Source organism: Plutella xylostella, chromosome 26, assembly GCF_932276165.1.
Source record: "Plutella xylostella chromosome 26, ilPluXylo3.1, whole genome shotgun sequence".
Lineage (NCBI taxonomy): Eukaryota > Metazoa > Arthropoda > Insecta > Lepidoptera > Plutellidae > Plutella > Plutella xylostella.
Window position 1 is genome coordinate 5,065,129 of NC_064006.1, and position 22,293 is coordinate 5,087,421.

At 43.6% G+C, this 22,293-nt stretch overlaps 3 protein-coding genes and 1 non-coding gene across 8 annotated transcripts in view; 2 read left to right on the forward strand and 2 right to left on the reverse strand.

Moving 5' to 3' along the window:
• Window positions 1-1,601: 1,601 nt before the first annotated feature.
• LOC105389740 (odorant receptor 4) lies at window positions 1,602-7,348 on the forward strand. The gene is made up of 10 exons (XM_048630631.1): window positions 1,602-1,753; window positions 2,181-2,333; window positions 2,787-2,966; window positions 3,716-3,868; window positions 4,412-4,538; window positions 4,937-5,033; window positions 5,220-5,321; window positions 5,439-5,527; window positions 5,626-5,692; window positions 7,277-7,348. The coding sequence occupies exons 1-10, from the start codon at window positions 1,669-1,671 to the stop codon at window positions 7,331-7,333; spliced, it is 1,110 nt and encodes a 369-aa protein (XP_048486588.1). The 5' UTR covers window positions 1,602-1,668; the 3' UTR covers window positions 7,334-7,348.
• On the reverse strand, window positions 3,212-3,284 carry Trnaa-agc. The gene has a single exon. It is a non-coding gene; the product is annotated as a tRNA-Ala (tRNA).
• Window positions 7,349-7,606: 258 nt separating the features above from the next.
• LOC105389739 (protein BCCIP homolog) lies at window positions 7,607-15,979 on the forward strand. Its single transcript, XM_038111469.2, has 7 exons — window positions 7,607-7,802; window positions 8,318-8,444; window positions 10,240-10,364; window positions 10,467-10,603; window positions 10,786-10,922; window positions 15,296-15,438; window positions 15,749-15,979. The coding sequence occupies exons 1-7, from the start codon at window positions 7,686-7,688 to the stop codon at window positions 15,824-15,826; spliced, it is 864 nt and encodes a 287-aa protein (XP_037967397.1). The 5' UTR covers window positions 7,607-7,685; the 3' UTR covers window positions 15,827-15,979.
• A 231-nt stretch (window positions 15,980-16,210) lies between these two features.
• LOC105389760 (protein polybromo-1) overlaps window positions 16,211-22,293 on the reverse strand; it is a 31,523-nt gene continuing 25,440 nt past the window's right edge. For 2 of the 5 annotated variants that reach the window (XM_048630522.1, XM_048630519.1), the window contains exons 29-36: window positions 21,841-22,026; window positions 21,284-21,423; window positions 20,152-20,169; window positions 19,850-19,946; window positions 19,284-19,479; window positions 18,776-18,849; window positions 18,279-18,423; window positions 16,211-16,640 (exon numbers count right to left, since the gene is read on the reverse strand). In XM_048630522.1, the coding sequence (XP_048486479.1) occupies window positions 16,349-16,640; window positions 18,279-18,423; window positions 18,776-18,849; window positions 19,284-19,479; window positions 19,850-19,946; window positions 20,152-20,169; window positions 21,284-21,423; window positions 21,841-22,026 (1,148 nt within the window). In that variant the 3' untranslated portion in view covers window positions 16,211-16,348. Of the gene's footprint in view, window positions 16,641-17,990; window positions 18,064-18,100; window positions 18,149-18,278; window positions 18,424-18,775; window positions 18,850-19,283; window positions 19,480-19,849; window positions 19,947-20,151; window positions 20,170-21,283; window positions 21,424-21,840; window positions 22,027-22,293 lie in introns of all 5 variants that reach the window. The other 3 variants (XM_048630521.1, XM_048630520.1, XM_048630524.1) reach the window with 3 other exon arrangements.

Sequence of the window (22,293 nt, forward strand, 5' to 3'; positions counted from 1 at the left end):
GCAAAGTTATTTCACTGAAAAGGTTAAGACCTAATAACTTTTTGTTTTTTACCATAAGTATTGTGTCTAGTTTAGAAACAATCTGTTACTTTTCTATCGATATTAACCCTGTAAACCTTGAAAACTAAACAAACAAACAAACAAAAACTTTTTCACAAAGTGTTACAAAAAACAGTTTGAATTTTTGACAAGTTTAAAACTTTGCACGAAAATTTGAAACGTAGCATGTGTTACCTCAGTGGCTCGTGAATAAAGAATCTTCTTAGAAAGTTCTAGAGAAGTTGGTTCTACAATATAAACCGTGGTGAAGAATAAGTGCAGCACTCAAGTTTGCAGAGCGCTGGAGTCATGAAGTCTTCTTTTATAAAGAACTTCTGTAGCAAGAATAAAAAGGACGTTGAAGATGAAAATGAAAATAAGGTCAGTTAAAAGCTTATTGTTTTCAATCTATCAACTTAGACCCAGTTCCCAGTAGGGAAACAGTTCGCCCGTTACTATCGCGTAACACTTCAAACTCTGAAACACACTCGCGTACCCAATAGACCTAACTGTTTGCCAACTGGGAACGCTACTCTCTACCTATGCAGTGAGGTCTTCGCGGTATAGGTATCCTATGTATACCTAGATACCCTGTTATGTCACCTGTGATGCAAGACCTGGATTAGGCTTTGTCACTGTGGTGAAAGATTAGCCAGTCAGATTATAGCATCAGCCGCCGACTGTCCGAGAGTAAAAATTAAAATCATATTTAATGTCAGTTTGAGTCGGTACATCCTAACTAATCCTAATCCTATCCTAACTAATATTATAAATGCGAAAGTAACTGTGTCTGTCTGTCTGATTCTTTCACGCTAAAACTACTGAACGGATTTGAATGAAATTTGGTATACATATGGTCTAGACCCTGAGAAAGAACATAGGCTACTTTTTATCCCGGTATTCCCACGGGAAAAGTTTTTAAGGCGAAGCGAAGCTCGCGGAAACAGCTAGTAAGGTATAATTTTGTTTTTTTTTTAACTAAACATCTGTTTTACGTTTACGTGTCTAGATTTGTGTGGTACCCTAATAACTATAATAATAATATAAGGTGTATAAAAAATATTTAGAATCAAATTAACTTTATTCCTATGAAAGTTCAACTTACTATTGTTTTGATCCTCCCTCCAGGTGTACACATGCGATATCGAGCAGTACGACGACACCTTCAGGGTTCCGAAGACCATCCTGAGGCTGGTGGGCCTGCGCCTTACCCGCCAGGACCCTCCGCTTGTCAAGTAAATACATATTGTTATGTATAGATATTCTTAGCCCGCCAACTAGACCACAGACTCTTAAGACAGGTTCGTTATCGACGTCGATAAACTCGATCAATTCGCGTTCCACCAATCACAGCGCCGTACCTATTTATCGCGATGTCTATCTAGCGTCTATCTACTTCGATAACGAACCCTTGTCACGTCAGTTGGCCTAGACTTAGTCACTGTGAGAGGATTACCCATACCCATATACAATTTACAACTGCACCTATTAGTCACCGTAAGAGGATTACCCACATACAATTGACAGTTGCACCTACCTCTAACTCATATCCCCAGGCTATGCTGGGACGTGTTCTACTGGTTCGAGTTCGCGAACCTGTTCGTGGTGACGTTCCTGGAGCTGATCAAGATGGCGGAGACGGCGGGCGGCGGCTCCTTCCAGGACGCCGTCGACATCTTCCGCATGATGCCCTGCGTCGGGTACCTGCTTATGGGTAAGGGAAAGTGTGGTATAGCAAATATGACCCTTAATGCTATGCCAATGGTCCCGGGTTCGATTCCCAGCCGGGGCAGATATTGGTTTAGTTAAGACAGATAATAGTATACTTATGTGTGAGATATCCCCACATGGTCCTTTTCGGTGAATGGCAGATTCTGGCAAAGGCAGATACATATAATCAGGCCTAGCGGCATAGGTTCGTTATCGACGTGGATAAACTCATTTTATGCGAGTTCCACCAATCAATGCGCCCGTATTATGACGAATCGCGATATTGGCCAGCCAAATATGCCAATAGCATTAAGTTCGCCTATGTAGACAATTAATTATGTGCAATAAAGAATTTAATAATAAGAATAATATATATAGAAGTTATATTAACATTAATAAACAGATGTATAAAAACCCTTGACTTCCCCCAGCCATGTCGAAATCCTACAAGATGGTGGTGCACCGGCCCGTGTACGAGAACTTGGTATCCGAGCTGCGGTCCATGTGGCCCCGCGGACCTGTGTCCAAGGAGGAGCATGAAATCATCAGCGGCGCGTTGAGGACTCTGAACTATGTCGTGCAAGGTATGAGTTGTAATGGAGGCTTGTAATGGGTACAACAGGACTCAATGTACAATGACATAACACACATATTAACTATAGGTACCTACCTACTACCAACATGATGCTAGGTAGGTACTATGTGGGGTTATATCTAATCGAAACATAAAACTAGAAGGATATAACAATAAGTTACTATATTAGGGTAAAATTTTATCAGTGAGCTTCCCGAGGGCCTGTAATGTGTCATGTAGTGAACAATTGTCATCGAAAGGCCAATTTTGAAATCACGAATAACTAGGTATTAAGTAGGTATACTTACCTACTTTAACAACTGCACATAATATTTTTTGAGTTTGTCGGGAAGATTACTAATAAAAATACACCCTGTATATTATCATAGAATAACGAGTACAGTAGTATTATGTACCTACCCGTTATTCTATAATATTATTTACCGTATTCTCATCTCCCCAGGCTACTACTGGTGCAACAACGCCCTCCTAGTGATCTTTCTGTCGCCCCCGTTCGTGGAGATAGGACGCCGTCTGGCCGGCCTCGAGGTGCCGCTCATACTACCCTTCTTCTACTGGTTCCCCTTCGACCCCTTCCAGAAGGGGTACTACGAGGTGGTACTGGCCTTCCAGACGTGGCATGGTGAGGGATTCTATAAATATTTTTTATGGGTATAAAAAAAACTTGATAATAGATAAATGGAATGGTACCTCATATTATTACTGGGTAGGTAGTTGGCATACAGTCATACATAAATACTTACTTTTTTTAGTCTAACTAAATAAAATTTATTACATAGTAAATTCTTGATTGAATTATCATTAAAGCTAGCTAAAACTAACTAATATAAAATTTAAGTTAAATTAAAAATAAAAAGCAAAAAAGATTGGAGGCGCCGGGTATCGATCCCGGTACCTCTCGCATGCTAAGCGAGCGCTCTACCATCTGAGCTACGCCCCCGATGTCAAATCAGTCGAAAATTGCATTCAGGTTCCCTACCACTGATATCCGAAACTTCATCGGCATCAGCTTTTGGTAAATTTTGGTTGTCACTAGAGCAAATAAATTATCTGCTATACGTTTCCCAGAACATTTTTGCTGCCGCGCAATATCTTATTATTGGAAACCAAAGGCAGTCTTTGCCCTACAATTTAATTTGCTACTCAAATATAGGCCTAGGCATCAGATTGATCTCGAAGGGTGGAACAAAAATGTAATGAGATGACCCAACGACGGCCAACGTTAGCTTATACGAGTTGGAGGCAGTCGCATTTACCGAAATCGGTAGGAATAAAAATACCATCATCGTACATCCTCGATGTTAAACATCTTTCCCTGCGTCCAACTCCTCCAAGTATAACTACCTACCTATCATCATCATCATCCTCCAGGTCTAATAACCATCTGGTTCATGCTATGCGGCGACCTGCTGTTCTGCGTGTTCCTGAGCCACGTGACGACCCAGTTTGACCTGGTGGCCGCGCGCGCGCGCCGCCTCGTCTACGTGCCCGCTGACCGGCAGATGCCTGGGGAGTATCCACTTGGTAATATTACCCTGATTACTTACACCTACCCAGTAGCTTATTATTTATTCGGGCAGCAATACGTGGAGACACTAAGAGCAAAATCATCTGATTTGACTGCTTCCCCATAAAGTCCCCATCTCAATCCACACTGTGACTATATAGTTAATATTACGTAGATTAACTAGTTAATGAGAATTAAAACTCAAACTCCGGTGTGCCTATTTCCTAATTTATTAATCCAGTAGTAGTAGTAACTACACCGATATTAAATAAGTCACTGATGTCGATTCTGAAGGCAGAAATTCTAATTTTAACGCTGTCAAACTAAAAAATTTGCTAGCATAAAATGACATGTACGGAAACAATCATAGAGTCCAATTTCAAACAAAGAAATTAAGGTTTTGACAGGTCTAAATTTAGAATTTCTGCCTTCAGAATCGACATCACTGTCTTGTTTACATAACAATTTAAAACAGGTAGGTATCTGTATAGGTTGGTATTATTTGGTAATCAGCCATTAAATAGTTTTCTAGGTATACTTATAGTGGATCCCATTCCCAGGTGTGTACAGCTCGGCCTACTTGCTGCAAGACAAGGCGAGCGTGGAGTCGTTCAGCTACCAGGACTGGGAGACCAGACATCAGAAGGAGCTTACAGAGATCGTGCAGAGACACCACGCTTTGATCAGGTACAAAAATCTGCTAAAGTATAAGCTATAACAAGTTACGGCTGTACTTAAGTATTTTTTATTTTACTGGCTCTTCGTCTTTTTTTCTGAAACCTTCTCTGCTAAGTGTTCCTCTTCTCTGTATCTTGAATAATTATTATTACCTCTATAACAATCAGGTCACTCTGAAAAAATGCATCTAAGTAACTAAGTACTTATAGGTATAATTCATCTGCCCATCTAGGTCGGCAACTATATACGCTGGTGGCTGAACCAATATGAATAAATGTTTCTAGTTAAGTACTTACACCATTCGGTGGCATTCATTTCTGCCAAAAATTCATAATCATCATCGGCCAGTAATGTAATCATTTTACGAAGTCGGTTAAATAATGATTATCTTCTCTTATCTCGTGCAGGTTGGCAGGCGACGTGGAGCGCATGTTCAGTTTCGCCCTTCTCGTCAACTTCTTCAACAGCTCCATCATACTCTGCTTCTGTGGCTTTTGCTGTGTGGTGAGTCTTCCAAGCTTGAAGTGCCGTGAAAACTAAAACGGGAGGCGATAACTAACTTTAAGTTTTTCTTTTTGTTTATTTCGTGTATCTTTCTATAGCACTGTATAGCCAAACAGATGACTCTTACCTCGATTGCAGTGATTAATCTACCGAAATAGTATCTAAGAGTAGGGCTTTACATTGCAGATTGTGGAGAAATGGAATGAGATGATCTACAAGTCCTTCCTGACGACTGCTCTCTCACAGACTTGGTTGTTCTGCTGGTATGGGCAACGCTTGTTAGAATCTGTAAGTAATAACTACCTACCTTGTTAGTAAGAATATAAATAATAAGTACTTTCCTAGGCCTAAGCCGAAAGATTAGCGTTTTAGCTAGCCCTTCAGTTTTTTTTTGTTTTCTTACAGAGTGAGGGTATTTCCGATTCTCTGTACAAGAGTGGATGGTATCTAGCGGCAAAGAAGATAAAGAGTTCCATTTACATCATGATTCACAGGTAATTATTTATAATAGGTAAGTAGTTACCTATCTAAGTTTTTATTGTTGTGGGTGGTGGGTATTTCAACACCCACTTACAAAAACTTTGGTTTTCAGATCCCAAAAAGAAGTCCATGTCACGACTTACGGGTTTTCTGTAATATGCCTAGCAAGTTACACCACGGTGAGTAGTTACGTTCTCATCAGAAAGTAGGTAAGTAGGCACCAACGAACATTATGAGTATCTAACTACCTACCTACACTAATCTAGTGTACATAATCCACAGTAGATCAGGCGCGGATCCACCCATATGGGCAAGGTGGGCATGCCCATCACCTAAATGACTTGCGATTTATAATTTAGTTATTTTATCACTATCAATGAAATAAATTAATTTAAAAACACCACATCGCAAAAGCGCATATATCTACGATTTTCATATATTTTGTTAGGATCCCTTAGAGTAATCTATTCTGAAATTTCCAAACGTGAAAACCGTGTACCTACCCATGGTACCCGAAAATCAGTAAAGTCTTGTTTCAGTTATTTTTAAATGTGACATTTACTAAGCTTTTTCCAGGTCCTGTATGAATACTGAATGGAGCGTTGTAATACAAAAAAATTTCGTACAATTTAAGGCTTAAAAAAAATTGGCCAAGTGCGAGTTGGACTCGCACTTTTAATTTTTTCATATTATATTATGTACTAACTACATCCGTGATTTTTTTTCATATTTTTTGGCCTAGCCATAGAGCCAGCAGGTGGGGACACTGAATCAAAAAAATGTTTGGGCACACCTGTGTGTGTATTTTTAAAAGACCTATTCAACAACGCATGAAAACAACGTGAAAAAATAAATTCATCCCTGCTTTACCCCAAAAATATAATATTTTTATTTTACTACTTTGTCGGGGCCGCAAAATTTTATATTTACTTATGCGAAATATCAACTTGATATCTTTACTCGTTTCTGAAGAAAAGAGTGGTGACAGACTGACAAACGGACAACAAAGTGATCCTATAAGGGTTTGTTTTTTCCTTTTGAGGTGATCTTTCTAGGTCTATTCGTTGCGGAAAGGGGCGGAGAAAATTGAGCTTTTTTTTCCAAAAAGTTTGAAAGCAATCGCAAAAACGCACGTAGGTATTCAGGATTTTTGTACTTATAAGTTTTTGTAATGTGGCCTGAGAGTAGTTAGTTTATTCTGAAATTTGCAACCTTGTGCTTCCTGGCTCATAACCCAAGAGAACAAGAGCCAAAATTTTACCGTTTTTCGGGTACCATAATAGTAACGTACTTAGCACAAGGTTACAGGAACGCAAATTTCAAAATAAAATATGCTCAGGTCACCTTACAACATTTTTATGAAAAATTGTAGCCACATGCGCTTTTGCGATGTCATAAGTAGTTTTAACATATCTAACACCCTAAAAAAACAAGATGAAAATCGGTTCAGCGAGCTATGCTACCACAGACACAGACAGATACATACACACACACTGATACACCAACAATTTAAGCTTATAACACTTCTCTTTTTCCGTCGGTGGTTAAAATCGTAGTATACCTATGCGATGCACTTTTGCGATGTTTTCCTAAATTTACGAAATTTTCCTTAATCAAACACGCGATTCGCCGATTTTCAGGTAGTTTAGACTTGCCCATCACCAATTTTGAGGTCTGGATCCGCGCCTGCAGTAGATAACTAGATTTCTAATCCATCAAGTTGGAAACACTGGTTAACTATAACCTTTTCATGGTTGTTTCAGATCATAAAATCTGCGTGGTCTTATTTTACACTACTGCTGAATGTGTATAAAAAATAGTTAACTAAGTCGTAGATAAAATATGTAACTATATATAAGTAGTTACCAAAGTAGTTACCATCCTATTGTGGACACAAAGTAAGGTAGAACGACTACTTACCATTTAAGTACCTACTTATAAAAATTGCATGATTTATTGTAGCTAAATAAGTGTAAATTATGTATAATGATAAAATATTAATCACACACTATCTTTTCGTTATTATTCTAAATAAAAAATATTCTGTGAAAACAACTCAAATCAATGTTAATCTGTGTAATAAAATAAAACGTCAAACCAAACGTCAAAACGCAAATTTGTTTTGATTTCGCGTGCTCTTTTGTTGCTGTGCCGGGATAAATTAACTTTAAAATGTCCAGCAAAAAGAATAAGGAAATTGAAAACGACAGTGGCAGCGAAGACGAAGTTGGGTCTGGCGATGAAAATGATTCTGACTTTGATTCGGACGGCAACTTCATCGGAGACAAAGTAAGTGCTTAACCTTAAATTTTCCGCACGTGGATTCAAATGTTAATGTTAATCAACATCAAACTACGGTAATTACATATTTGATATAAGTATTCTAGGTCAAAATCCTGTTAAAATCAATTCATACCGTTTTACCTGTAACATTGGGACTAACATAACACTCTGGCGAAAAGTGGGTGCAGCAATGCACCTCTGCCTACCCCGCAAGGGAGTACATTAGTACAAGGCGTGAGTGCGTGTTTTTTTTTTTTTGTTTTTTTTTACCTGTAAAAATTGTCCTTATTACTTAACAGCATCTTTACTATAATATAGCATTGTGGTGGTGTTTTGTTTCTTCGTAACCCTGAAATGGATACACTTCCTTCTCAATAAACAGACAACAATCGAATGAATAACATGAACATGCTATATGAAATACTTAAAGAAGTTTGTAAACATTACAGAGTTGCATTGCATCATTAAATATTTTAATAACTTTAGTATCAACAGAATCTTATGGGTTTAATTGATTGTAGGAGATCCAAGCTGACTTCGAAGGCCGCAACCCTGAGGACTGCGACTTCCAGGGCATCAAGGCGCTGCTCCGGCAACTGTTCCTGAAGTCTAATGTGGACCTCGGGGCACTGGCACAGATTATTATTTGTGAGTGTATTTACTTCTTTACAGAAGTAGTAATGATGTTTTTTTTTTTTTTTTGTAGTCACTGTAACATGCAATCGGTCTTGAGTGACCATAAGCAGTTGTTTGGAGAGTGTTGATGACGTTTTAGGCACTCCCTCCCATCGTTGGGTTGCCTTCTTATTCAACTGGTCCTAGACCGTCCCAAATGTGCTTTCTTTTCAGCCTTCTTATTGGAATACAACTGGTGAGGTCAGTAGCCAGCTTGTTGGGGTGAACAGCAATCCTATCTCTGTAGGCTCTTGACAGGTTTTCCACTTCCGCTTTAACCGTGGGCATTTGTAAGTACTCATGGACCTCATCAATTTTAGTGAACCATGGTGCATGGGCTATGGTTTTTAGAACACTGTTTTGGAACCGCTGCATTATTGCAATGTTGGAGGTTTTTGCTGATCCCCACAGTTGTATTCCATAGGTCCAAACAGGTTTTAATACAGCCTTGTATATTAACAGTTTGTTGTTAACTGATAGTTTTGACTGTCTCCCAAGTAACCATGACAGTGACCGATACTTTTGGTTCAGCTCGTCTCTCTTCTTCTGAATGTGAGTTTTCCAGATCTGCTTCCTGTCCAAATGGAATCCAAGGTATTTCACAACCGTCTGATGAGGCAGAACTTCACCTCCAAGTTTTACAGGAGGACAGTTGTCACGTCTAAGAGTGAAAGTGATGTGGTTAGATTTGGCTGCACTTGCCTTGATCTTCCATCTTTTCATCCAGTTATGGACCTGGTCAAGATGACTTTGTACAGTTTTTGAAGCTGATACGGGGTCTTTGTCCGATGCCAGGATGGCAGTATCATCGGCAAATGTGGCAGTTACAATATTTCCAGATTCTGGGACGTCAGCTGTATAAATTAGGTACAGTGCTGGACCCAGTACTGACCCTTGTGGTACTCCAGCCTTTACCTCATGAAGAGATGACATTCCCTCATTTATCTTCACATAAAAAATAATGCGGTCTTCTATGTAGGATTTCAGCAGTTGATACAAATTGTGAGGAAGCCATAATTTTAATTTGTATAGGAGTCCAGCATGCCAGACCTTATCGAACGCTTGTTGCACGTCAAGGAATACCCCTGAACAGTACTCTTTTCTTTCTAGGGTGTGCCTGATGTGATCGCATACTCTGTGTACCTGTTCAATTGTAGAGTGCTTCCTTCTAAAGCCAAACTGGTGCTGTGGTATTATCCTGTTATCCTCGAGCCATCGGTTAAGCCGTCGGCTGATGACTTTTTCGAATAATTTCGATAGCAAGGGCAGAAGGCTGATTGGTCGATATGATGAGGTTTGATGGGGTGGTTTTCCAGCTTTCAGGATCATAGTTATTTGAGAGACTTTCCACTGGCTAGGAAAATATCCAATCCTTAACATACTGTTAAAAAGTGTTGTCAGAAAAACCAGCACTTTTGTTGGGAGTTGCTGTAAGACTTCAGCAGTGATGAGGTCGTATCCTGGTGCCTTTTTCAGCTGTAGTTCTCTTATGATTCCCCTTAGCTCTCGAGGTGTGCAGCTTTTGATAGGCGGGCTTAGCTGTAGGTTACTTTGTAAGAAGGATTTAACTTCCTCTTCAAAGGCATTGTCTGCAGTGTCTGTGTTAGGAGTGAATACATTTTTAAGGAAGGCTCCAAATGCTTCCGCTCTTTCTTCATCAGTTGTAATGATGTGGCACCAGTACATTTGGAGTGAAGCTAAAATCATTATGTCATGTAACATAAATTTTCATATACAAAATAATAACTTCAGTTATGTATAATTCCAGCCCAGAACTACATTGGCAGTGTAGTGAAGCAGTGTCTGGATGATCCTCAGGATGATGATGATGAAGATGATGGCTCGGATGGAGTGTTTGGCATCACTACACTTATCAACATCACCAAAAGAAAGGTAAAATCATAACTGCCTCTCCCCCCCTTTATTACTAATGCTCTGCAAATAGACCATAATTAGGACTACTTATATGTAAAATTGAAAATATCTTATTTCCAGCATGAGCCATGTATTGCGCAACTGAGGGAGATCCTGACAACACTGGCCACTGACAATGCAGATGACAAAACCAAAGCCTTGATCACCAAGATACTTGAAGATGAGAATAACCATGTCGGATTTGTTATTAATGAAAGGTATGTCCATGCTACTGTAATGTACAACTACTGCTATTGGTCTGTTGCGGCAAGAATCCGAGGATACCTCTCACACAGGCATCCAGCCAATTTCCTGGGCCCTAGCTGCAATATTAATGAACAAAGTGTAATATTACATTACCATATTGAGCTTGCTAAACAAACCTCTCATACTCTTTCAGGATCCTCAACATTCCAGCGCAGATCAGTGTGCCTCTGTTCTCATCACTTGAGACTGAACTGGAGAAGGCCATCAGAAAAAACATGCCGTACACATTCCAGTACCTCGTGTGGATATGCAAAACTTATAACACTGGAGGTAAGTCATAGCTACTGCATGCATATTATTAGGACTGAAATCTCTAAGGCTCACTTGCGTGGATCACAGGGTTAAAAATATAAACTCAGAGGTAACTAACTCAGGGTTAACTTTGTAAAATTTTAACCCGGACTTTTGATTGCGCTAATGGAAAATAACCCTGAGTTAGCCAACCTGACGTTTCTTTTTGCACTCTGTGAATCTATGTCCCGTTCCAGGCTGAAAGGGACCAAGTTTCTATTGCCGTAAAAAACATTGTCTTCTATCTCACCTCACGTCTTTGGATAAAACTATCCCTCTCTATTTCCATTTTCGCAATCTGTCAGTAATTTGTATTTTGTTTACAAAGTGTCATATTTGTGATTTCCTTGTAGATATACATTACGAAAATTATAAAAAATTGAAAAGAAGCGGCGGTAGCTCAGTCGGGTAAGCGCTCGCTTCTCACACAAAAGATGCGTGTTTGGATCCTAGCGCAGACATACCAATGAGTTCTTTGGAATTTAAGTACAATGTGTGGCTTACTTACTACCACACATTCTACTTACCACAAAACGTTCAAGAACCTTATCATAAGCAGCTCTCTTCAATCTAACCGTACCAGCAAGCAATACTCAACCAATAACAACAGCAAGTATTGATTTTATTGAACACATCGCGGTTGCAAGTTGTGCTTTAGATAGCCCTGAAAAGAGCTGTTTCTGGAAACAAAGATGGAGTTCCGAAAATAACAGTTCAGCAAGTTCAAGCAAGCAGCAGCAGCGACCACCGCCGTCACCGCGGCAGCTCGGAGAGGAGAGCCTCCGACAGCGCAGAAAAGGAACGAGTCCCCGTGCATTCCCAACGCCACGAGTATTTAAGTTAGCACCGCGCGTATAAGTAGGCTTATTTTCTGTAAATAAATTATGTAACAAGACTGCTAACCGTTTTCCCGCGAAAACAAATCGCGCGCCGAAAACGGTTAGCGTCCCACGCCGCCGCGCCGTTTTACTGCGCAGCTCTACTGCGCAGACCGCGTCCCGCGTCCTCCCCTTCACCCGCGCGCACCCCGCGCTCGCGCCACCGGCCAGCGAAGCCCGCGCAGTCAGTCGGCGCCAACCCGTTTCCCGGCTACACGCTCGCTCGCGCTCCCAACGGACATTAGTTTAGTGTTACAATAAGATTACCTCACTTGCATTATTACGTGTCTGTAGAACCTTGAAATACAGTGAACGTTTGTTTTACCCTGAGATTGTGTTTTCCCTACCACTCCCACGATAGGACCTTCTCATAGTGGCGCCCAACTCGCGGAGACGCGTGAATGTAAGTGTGTGCGAAGAGAAAATATGCTACCGAAAAGGGAAGAGCGAAGCGTCGTGACCTCGAGGAAGACGAAAGCAGCGGCACCGCCGGCGAGACCACGGTAATGCCCCCAGGCGGCGGCGCGCCCGCCGAGCATGCGGCGCGTGGCCCTCCCGCGGCGAGCGGCCTCCATGCCGCGCCCGGCGCGCCCTACGCGCACGAGGAGCACGCGGCGTGCGGGCCCCCTGCGGTGCCCGGCCGCCCCGCCACGCCCGGCCCGTCCTACGAGGACGCAGCGCGCGGTCGCCCCGCCTCGCCTGGCCCGGCTGGCCCGCCCTACGCGTCCTATGAGCACGCGGAGCGCAGCCGCTCCGCCTCGCCCGGCGCGCCCTACGCGCACGAGCAGCACGCGGCGCGCGGGCCCCTGCGGTGCGGCCCCCCCCGCAAAGCCCGGCGCGTCTTCCGAGGACCGAGGACACTCGGCGCGCGGCCTTGACGACGATGACGACCGCAGCTGCACCGGCGAGAGGAAGGTGACGACCCGCCCCGGCGCGCCCAGCGTGCCCGCGGCGCGCGCTACCGCCGCCTCCCCCGCCGCGCCTGATGTGCCCGCCACGCACGACGCGCTATACGAGTACGCGGCGCGCAGCCCCCCCGCGGCGCGCAAACTCCGCCGCTTCCGCCGCTACACTCGACGCGTTCGCCTGCGTGCTGCTGGACACCGTCGCCAAGGCCGCCAAGACCAACCGCGTCTTTATGCAGAGGATGGTGATGACCCGCCCCGGCGCGCCCAGTGTGCCCGCGGCGCGCGCTCCCGCCGCCTCCCCTGCCACGCACGACGCGCCCGCCACGCACGACGCGCCATACGAGTAAGCGGCGTGCAGCCCCCGCGGCGCGCATATTCCGCCGCTTCCGCCGCTATACTCGACGCGTTCGCCTGCGTAACGGCGGCGCAGCTCTCTGTCTTCATGGAGAGGACGGTGATGACCCGTCCCGGCGCGCCCAGCGTGCCCGCGGCGCGCGCTCCCGCCGCCTCCCCTACCAGCACACGGAGCCCGGCCGCCCGCCTCGTCAGGCAGAGCTGGCCCGCCCGGTGCCTTCTACCAGCACACGGATCCCGGCCGCCCGCCTCGTCAGGCAGAGCTGGCCCGCCCGGTGCCTTCTGGGAGCACACGGAGCCCGGCCGCCCGCCTCGTCAGGCAGAGCTGGCCCGCCCGGTGCCTTCTACCAGCACACGGAGCCCGGCCGCCCGCCTCGTCAGGCAGAGCTGGCCCGCCCGGTGCCTTCTACCAGCACACGGAGCCCGGCCGCCCGCCTCGTCAGGCAGAGCTGGCCCGCCCGGTGCCTTCTACCAGCACACGGAGCCCGGCCGCCCGCCTCGTCAGGCAGAGCTGGCCCGCCCGGTGCCTTCTACCAGCACACGGAGCCCGGCCGCCCGCCTCGTCAGGCAGAGCTGGCCCGCCCGGTGCCTTCTGGGAGCACACGGAGCCCGGCCGCCCGCCTCGTCAGGCAGAGCTGGCCCGCCCGGTGCCTTCTACCAGCACACGGAGCCCGGCCGCCCGCCTCGTCAGGCAGAGCTGGCCCGCCCGGTGCCTTCTACCAGCACGCAGCGCGCGGCGCGCAGTACCCCCGCGCGCGCAGAACCCCTGCGCAGACCACCCCACCGTCCGACCATCAGTGTTCTCGAGGACGACGAACAGTTTAGGGGGAGGACCAGGGCTGTCACCATGCTACTCCGAACGCGAGGGCGCTTAGTTCGGTCTAGAGGGGGAGGATGTAACAAGACTGCTAACCGTTTTCCCGCGAAAACAAATCGCGCGCCGAAAACGGTTAGCGTCCCACGCCGCCGCGCCGTTTTACTGCGCAGCTCTACTGCGCAGACCGCGTCCCGCGTCCTCCCCTTCACCCGCGCGCACCCCGCGCTCGCGCCACCGGCCAGCGAAGCCCGCGCAGTCAGTCGGCGCCAACCCGTTTCCCGGCTACACGCTCGCTCGCGCTCCCAACGGACATTAGTTTAGTGTTACAATAAGATTACCTCACTTGCATTATTACGTGTCTGTAGAACCTTGAAATACAGTGAACGTTTGTTTTACCCTGAGATTGTGTTTTCCCTACCACTCCCACGATAGGACCTTCTCATAATTATTATTATTCTGTCCACTCTGAGTATTATTTTCTACCTACTCTACGCAATATCTCCAAAAATGTATACCATAGCTCTTACGGTGAAAAAAACATCGTGATCTAGATGTGTACCCTAAAGTGCATTGTACTCTTTCAAAAACGGCGATACGGCTCGCGACCTATCACGTGAGTACAAAAATGTACAGCGAAAAGTGGGTGAGTCACCTCTGAGTAACTACAATACAGTCATAGTCGTGAGCATATATGTATGTAACCACACCATCGTGCTCTTAATTTCACAAGTGGGACCATTTGCTACTTTGCTAGATAGTGGAAAAATATAAGAATGATGAGTTAATCATCATAATCAAACATTTCCAACAAATACAAGAATATTGATAAAAACCTTTTCTTTTGACGTAAGCCGGGTTAGCGTCTTAACCCTCCAATATTGGGGGGTTAAATATTTAAGAGTTTATCCCAAGGTTAGCGCTCATATTTCAGCGATGCAAGACAAATTAATAATCTAACCCTCCTTATGTCAAATATCTCCGAGTTAATTCGCTAACCCAGGTCTGCGCAAGTGGACCTAAGGGGTAGCCAGAGGTGACCATTTTTCGTAGCCTATAACTGCCTCTGATATTGTGATGTTGTATTAAATTAATAGTTAAGTCATAATACTGATGACCTAATGGAATTTGCTACTTAGGTATTTTTAGAAAGTTGAATGTTGTAGCATTAGGGCTGGACTAGCATTTGATTAGGATTTACTATGCGGAAAGGATTAGTTACTAGGATTAACCAATTACAGGAAATGACGTATACAGAGTGGTAAAGATAGAGAGAACAATGCGTTTTGAACACATCTCTTATGAATCAAAATAGTATTGGTTTTTCCACCCTACCTTCTTAATTTATACCAAACCTCGCCTCACTCTACAACTAACCCCCTCCCCTCCACCCCGCAGAAGCGACAGAAGTCCTCTACGCCAACCAGGAGGAGCGTCCCATCGTGGAGGAGGCGCTGGCCAGCTTCGACGTGGACGTGAGCGCGCAGGTCGACTTCTCGCAGTGGGAGTACGAGGGCGGCGCTATGTCGCCGTGCAGGAAGGTAATATACCACCGTGTCTTTGAGTTTCATCTTTGGCGTTAGTGTGTTGGCCGTGGCTTCGTTCGTTCTTCCTTTGATGAAACGAACAAAACACCTTTACTTTCTTTTGCACTGACACTCCATCTTGTTCGTATGTTGTTAATATAAGAATATGGCCTAATGGTATAGTAAGCCAAAAGGCGGAGCCTTAAAATAAAAAATGGCCCGTTTTGTTGGTATTCTACCAACAATGCAAAACGACGATATACATGTAGGTACATAATTTGTGGATGGAGATTGCTAGAATATAACCTATTTTTATTTGTTACAGGTCCTTATATTCGAAGCTAAGAAATTCAATCACCTAATAAGACTTATCAAAGAAGAAGTGGACAGTCAGCAGGCGTAATCTATAAGAATAATATACATCATTTCAATCGATTATCAACCCTTTTGTATACTCGCTTCAGTCGCTAGCTCCCATGTATAACAAAGGCAGCAAATATGCAAAAAATATTACTGTGTGTTTATTGTAATAACACTGGGGTGTAGAGATACACAGCCAATCTAAAATGAGAGTCAATGGGCACTGTATGTACGCCCAAAAGGCTGATAATCGAAATATTGCTGCTTATTCGCAAAAGTCACGTGATATAATCTTGTGATGTGTATGCCATTTGTATCGTATGATAAAAACTATTTAACTATAATATTAAAATTGTAAGCTTTTAAATTTACTATCTTTTATTCCCTTCGTAACCCCTTTTACTTTCTTTTAGCCCAAAAAAGAGAGTTTTAGTTCTTATATAAAATGCATTTATTCTTCAAAGTTAGTCATAAAATCAGCGACAAATAAAAATGATTTCCTTACTATCTAAACATGCACAGTGCATAATAATATGATTGCCTCAAATCACCACATACCCAAACCTTAAGTGCTAATATTGTAATGCTTATGAATATTGAAGGCGTCTCGCATCATGAAATCTCTTAGAGCGCAGAGCCCTTTCAACACTTTAGTATTTTGATCCATCTTCTGTATGTCAGTCTCTGACAGACTCTTGTCCTGAGCCAAGTATCCGTTAACGGCGTCTTCGGTCATCCAATGAGCCGGCAACTTGCTCATGTTGAAGTGAGCCGGGTCTGGGTTGAGAGGCATCGGAGTCAAGGATTTCTCCCACGGAGTGATGTACTTCTGGTCAGAGTGCAGACCCTCAATGTATCTGATGTGATGGAAAATTTAGGTATTAGTAAAGACGTGCGAACTTATGGATATGAAAGAGGTAATAGGTACGCCATAATGATAATAATTTCAATGTCAATTGATTAATTGTAATTTTTTTCAAAGAGGTTTAATAAAAATACAATCTATCATAGGTTGTTTAGGAATAAGTCTGATTTTGTAAGCCAATAATGAATGTAAAACCTGTCATGTTAAAGAAGAATGGCGAAACCTGACCCGCTTTGCGTAAGGTAGCAGCCACTAACCAAACCTATTTTAAGTTATTGATAAAAATGTCTACTATCAGGGAAAAATATTTAAAAAAATCTAAACCATGGGGTTCTTGAGATATTAGCAAAAGTAAATTAATTAATTATTTTTTTTTCGTTAAATAAGTTTTTGATGAATAGTACACGCACAAACAAGTTTTATAATTTAAATCATGAGATTCCCAATACATAGTGCATCACAAAATGTATTACATGATTTTATTTCTGCAAATAATATCAAGATTATTTTTGCACATTTCACACTCGGAAACCTATTTTTATAAAGAGATCAATTTCAAAAATTATTTCATTCTATTCAAGTTCCCTTTATCCCGTAGTAACGTAGAATACTTTTTATCCAGGAATTCCCACGGGAACACTTTAAAAACTATTTTTAGCTCAAGGGTAACATCTAGTACAGTAGAAAGACTTGATCTTTCGGCACTTATATCTTCGTTCTCCCATGCCTCATAATAATAAAATTAATACCAGTATATACTGTAGTCACGGACTACACATCAGTGTATGTTTCATCAATGGCCGCTCTGGGTCATGGCGCTATAGAGAAATTGCCATTCTCCTTTGTAAAATAAACAAATTGATGATGATTTTCACAGGCTAAAGCCGCGTATCGACTGAGCGCGACTGCCGCGTGAGACATGTTCGAACGCGGCAAACCGGCGTTTGCCAATGTTCGAGTTGCCGCGGGCGGCGGAGCCATTACCATATTGCGCGGCCACCGCGCGAGCCAATGTTCGATGGTTTGCCGCGCGCAGTCGATACGCGGCTTAAGACGGCCTTGCCTGGTCGACATGATATTAGCACGCAGATTCAGACACCAATAAAACAGTACCGTTTAAAATCCGTACTAAATCATTATTTTAATTTTTCCTTTAGAATTCTTTAGTACACTTGACCCCTCTTTAAACAAAATATCCTTCCACCCTAAGGTTGTCTTGAAAAAATCGCTTTAAGCGATAAGACCGCCATTTTTGTACATATTTGTTAGTATTTAAGTTTTGTAAGTTTCTTTTATGTGTGTGTGTACAAATAAAGAATATTCTATCTATCTATCTATCTACCGTATGTAAGCATCAGAGTGCTGCAGGCGCTGCGAGCGCGGCGGCGCGGTGACGAACAGCGGCGGCGCGTGGCTGGTAGCTATGTATGTAGTATGTACATTATGTAGTACCGTATATAAGCGTCAGAGTGCTGCAGGCGCTGCGAGCGCGGCGGCGCGTGGCTGGTAGCTATGTATGTAGTATGTACATTATGTAGTACCGTATATAAGCGTCAGAGTGCTGCAGGCGCTGCGAGCGCGGCGGCGCGTGGCTGGTAGCTATGTATGTAGTATGTACATTATGTAGTACCGTATATAAGCGTCGGAGTGCTGCAGGCGCTGCGAGCGCGGCGGCGCGGTGACGAACAGCGGCGGCGCGTGGCGCGGCGCGAACGACGGCGCCTCCGACGGCGACGGCGTGTCGCGGCACGCCGGCGACATGGCTGAGAGGGAGCCTGGGGAAAAAATAATACAATATTAGATTCATATAAATAAACCGGGTAGCAACATCTAAAGTCCATTTTTAATATAAGATACTAAATTGACCGATTATGAACGGTTCATCATCAGTTCACTGTCCCATCATGTTCCGCGATCAAATCAAGAATGTTCCGCAATCACATAAATCTATATGACGTAAAATGAAGATGCACTGCTGCGCGAGCCCCGACTCTATCTTGTTAAACGTGCCGATTGCATGGCAGCTCTCGTTCGTCAATATACGTAGAGTAACCCTCCTGATACCCGTATCGAAAAGATACTACGAAATCGGCTGGCAGTATGGGAGACTCAAATTATAATTCTTACCTCCGGGCGACATGACGCCGCTGCGCACAGCCGTGTACTGCTTCTGGGGCTTCTTGGACGACGGCACGAAGTTCCTGAAACAAATAACAATAATCAATTTCTGCTAACACGTATAAACCAAGTGTAGAGAGCGAAAGATGGCGTCGGATGAGGTGTACACTGTACATTAAAGCTGCGTACAGACCGGCCCAACGAACTCCCAACGATGGATATTTATCATACATAATACAGGACAGATTGCAGCAACGAAGGTCAACGAAACCCGTTCGTTGGGCAGGTCTGTACGCAGCTTAAGAGCGAGGCCAATGCCTAAAGTGCGATGCGTGTTGCTGCCATAAATTTTACATGATGACCTTTCCTTTGCGACAAAGTGACGCAAAACGCCCCAATGGGGCCTCTAACTAGTTCCGTCCGTTGTGTTGCAAAATATCTTGAATGGTAACTAGATGGCGTTAGCGTACCATAAAAGAATCATAATTCTTGGCTGATAATGACGGTGATTACACACCTGGCCCGCTCGTGGTGCGCGCGCGGCTTGCCGTTGCTCTTGTTGATGTGCAGGTCGCGCACGTGCTTCACCAGGCGCGCCAGGTTGGGGAAGGGCGCCTGCCCCTTGCGCACGCGCGCACAGTTGCGCCACAGACACGGGTATTCCGTGTGAGAGCCGCGGTAGTGCGTTTGCACGTGGCCGGAGGAGGTTGCCGCTGTGGAGGTAAGGGTGGTGGTTAGAATATTATGTAGGATGAATGATATATTATAGAAAACGCAGTGTTCTTAAAATTTATAAAGAACTAGTATTAGGTACGCAAAAATTACGGCATTAGCACGTGCCTTATTCGGAAGCAGTAGCCTATCGTTATTTTCATCATCCCGTAATCGTTATCCATTGCTGGACATGGGCCTCCTCCTAGGACCCCGTATCTCTCCACTTCCACGGCGGATCAAAAGGCATCTAACGCTACCGCTTGCCAATTCGTAGTCTCGAAGTGCGATGCGAAGAACAAATGTTAATTTTTTTTTACTGTGTACATGTTCGTGTGTATACAATAGATTATAAATAAATAAACAACTCACTGCTGCTGCAGTCCCCGACGCAATGCTCCATGCAGTCGGACAGCTCTTCGAACTGCAAGTCGCACGTGTCCCACTGACACTCGTACGTCATCTCCATCTAGAACCAGACAGAAGATGTTATGGTTATATTAGAATAAAGGGTATTTGTTGTAAGTGTGGAAGCACACGGGGCGTTGCGGCGCCTCACTGTAAATATGCCTTTATCAATAGAATATTTCGCTAAATCTTTCAGCTGCAGTTTTCTATAAATATCATACAATATCAAAAAAATTAACTACCAAGTATAGCATAATAATACCCACCACTTTACTCCAAGATGGCTAGCATGAAAAGATAAGATAAGTGTTAGTATTCGTTAGTTCGATAGATACGATAAAGTATAAAGTCATACAAATGTTAAACAATAACAGTTAGTAATTTTAGACGATAGGATTGGTGGGACGTGCATTCATCGCAAACATAGTTGTCATTCAGTCAGGTCTGGGATCGATCTACTATACGATGACGATTCATGATAATACGTATAGTCGTTTGCAATAGAATCCAACAATCATGTAAACAAACCAAATTGTCACGATTACTCCGTAATCACATACATTTGACGATCAACTATGATCATAGTCTGATTTCAACGAACGCACCATTGTTTTCACATTATCTTCAACACGATTTAACTTGTATTTATAAGTTAAATTTGTTAAAACATTTGCAACGTAAAAATTTCGAAGTATTTGACAAGCTGTCATCTTAGTTTTTTACTCATCGAACTCTATAAGTCATTGAAAAGTTAGTGTTGTTCGTAATCTGAAGTTATCTTTTAATTTTAATTTCATAAATTATTTTAATTTAATATTATTTGAATACAATAAAAAATAATTTTCAAGAGCTTAATATAATTAACCAAAACGAAAAAAGGAAGAGAAAGAAATGAAAAAGCTCGACGGCATTTTAGACACGGCAAGCGATGACACAGTGGTTCCATTTATAATTACGGTCACCGGCGACACTTCTGATAGTGATGATGAAGAAGACGAAGATTTAAATTTGTTTTAATAAACACTTTTTTTTTATATATAATCAGTTTTATTTTATAGTCTATGGCTTATATATTTAATCTAATTAGAACACTATGACATCACTATGGGCATAAACAATACGCTGTCAATGTCAGTCCGCCATATTTGTTTACATTTTTTTTTTTTTTACATGATTGTTGGATTCTATTGCAAACGACTATAAACTCTAATGCCTCATTTATACTCTCGAGCGAGCCACGAGTCGAGCCGCGAGATTAGCCGCGAGGCAATCGTGGCTTGTCTCGCGGCTATCACGGAGCGCATTTAAGACGTGACAAAAGTAGGATGGATGAACGATGGAGAACTTTTGTCACGCCTTAATAGCGCCCCGTGCTACAGGGCCAGGTACAAGACTCACGTGTTGCGTGAGCTCGCGCATCTCGTCGGCGAGCTTGGCGCTGGTCTCCTCGTTGCACTTGGCCGCGCGCTCCTCCCAGCTCTGTTTAGTGGACGCGGGGAGAGAGCGCCACTCGTTGCCCACTATGCGGGATATCTCGCCTGAAACATACAACTTAGGATCAGTAAGCAAGTTACAACCAGTCACAGAACTAACCTCTAGAGACCCCGAGACCTCATACGATGACATAATGGGGAGACCCAGTTCAGACGAAGCAGTTTGCACCCACCGAAAACTGAAAGTTGAGATTTTTTGTCTCTGGGTCTCAGGAGGTTAAACCTCTGAAGTCAGACTACCTTTTATAGATCCCAAGATATGCATTGAATAAGATTTATTTTTACGGACATTTCATAGTTCCGATGTACCAAGAACAGAGTATTGTTATCCTTACGAGAGGACTGTCTTCAGCAACAATGGTAGATTCTGAAGAGGTTATGAGCGTCAAAAGCAATCTTCAATTTCCTTTTCGTCTTGCTAGAAGCTACACTATGCAATACACTAGAACATTCCAGACTTACCAAAAGTGCTCTCCGGGTTATTAGCAATAATAGCTTTCCGCACTTCACTCGAGTACAATATATAGCCAGTGACAATCTTCTGCTTCTGTTCCTTCTTCTTCTTGCTAGCGGGCGTGGGCGTCGCGCTGAACCGGTCCTGGCTCGGGGTCGCGCTCATGGACGGGTTGTAGGGGTTGCTGTTGCCACCTGGGGGAGTAGGTAGGGGGGTTAGTTAGCGTGTTTGATGTTATGTAAATTCTATGTTGCACTACACTCTACTAGTGCCAAAGGTTATCAAAAAAGGCATGTCCAAAACGCGCGGCAATATTCATTCTTTTGGAGTGTAAATTAAATAATAGCGCGGCATTTAGGCGCCACTGGCGTCGTGTCGCCTTACGCTCGACTGTCATTGTTATAAGCCTTTTTTTTATAACAAACGAGTGCTGTTATTGTTTTACTTCGTTGCTATTGGTC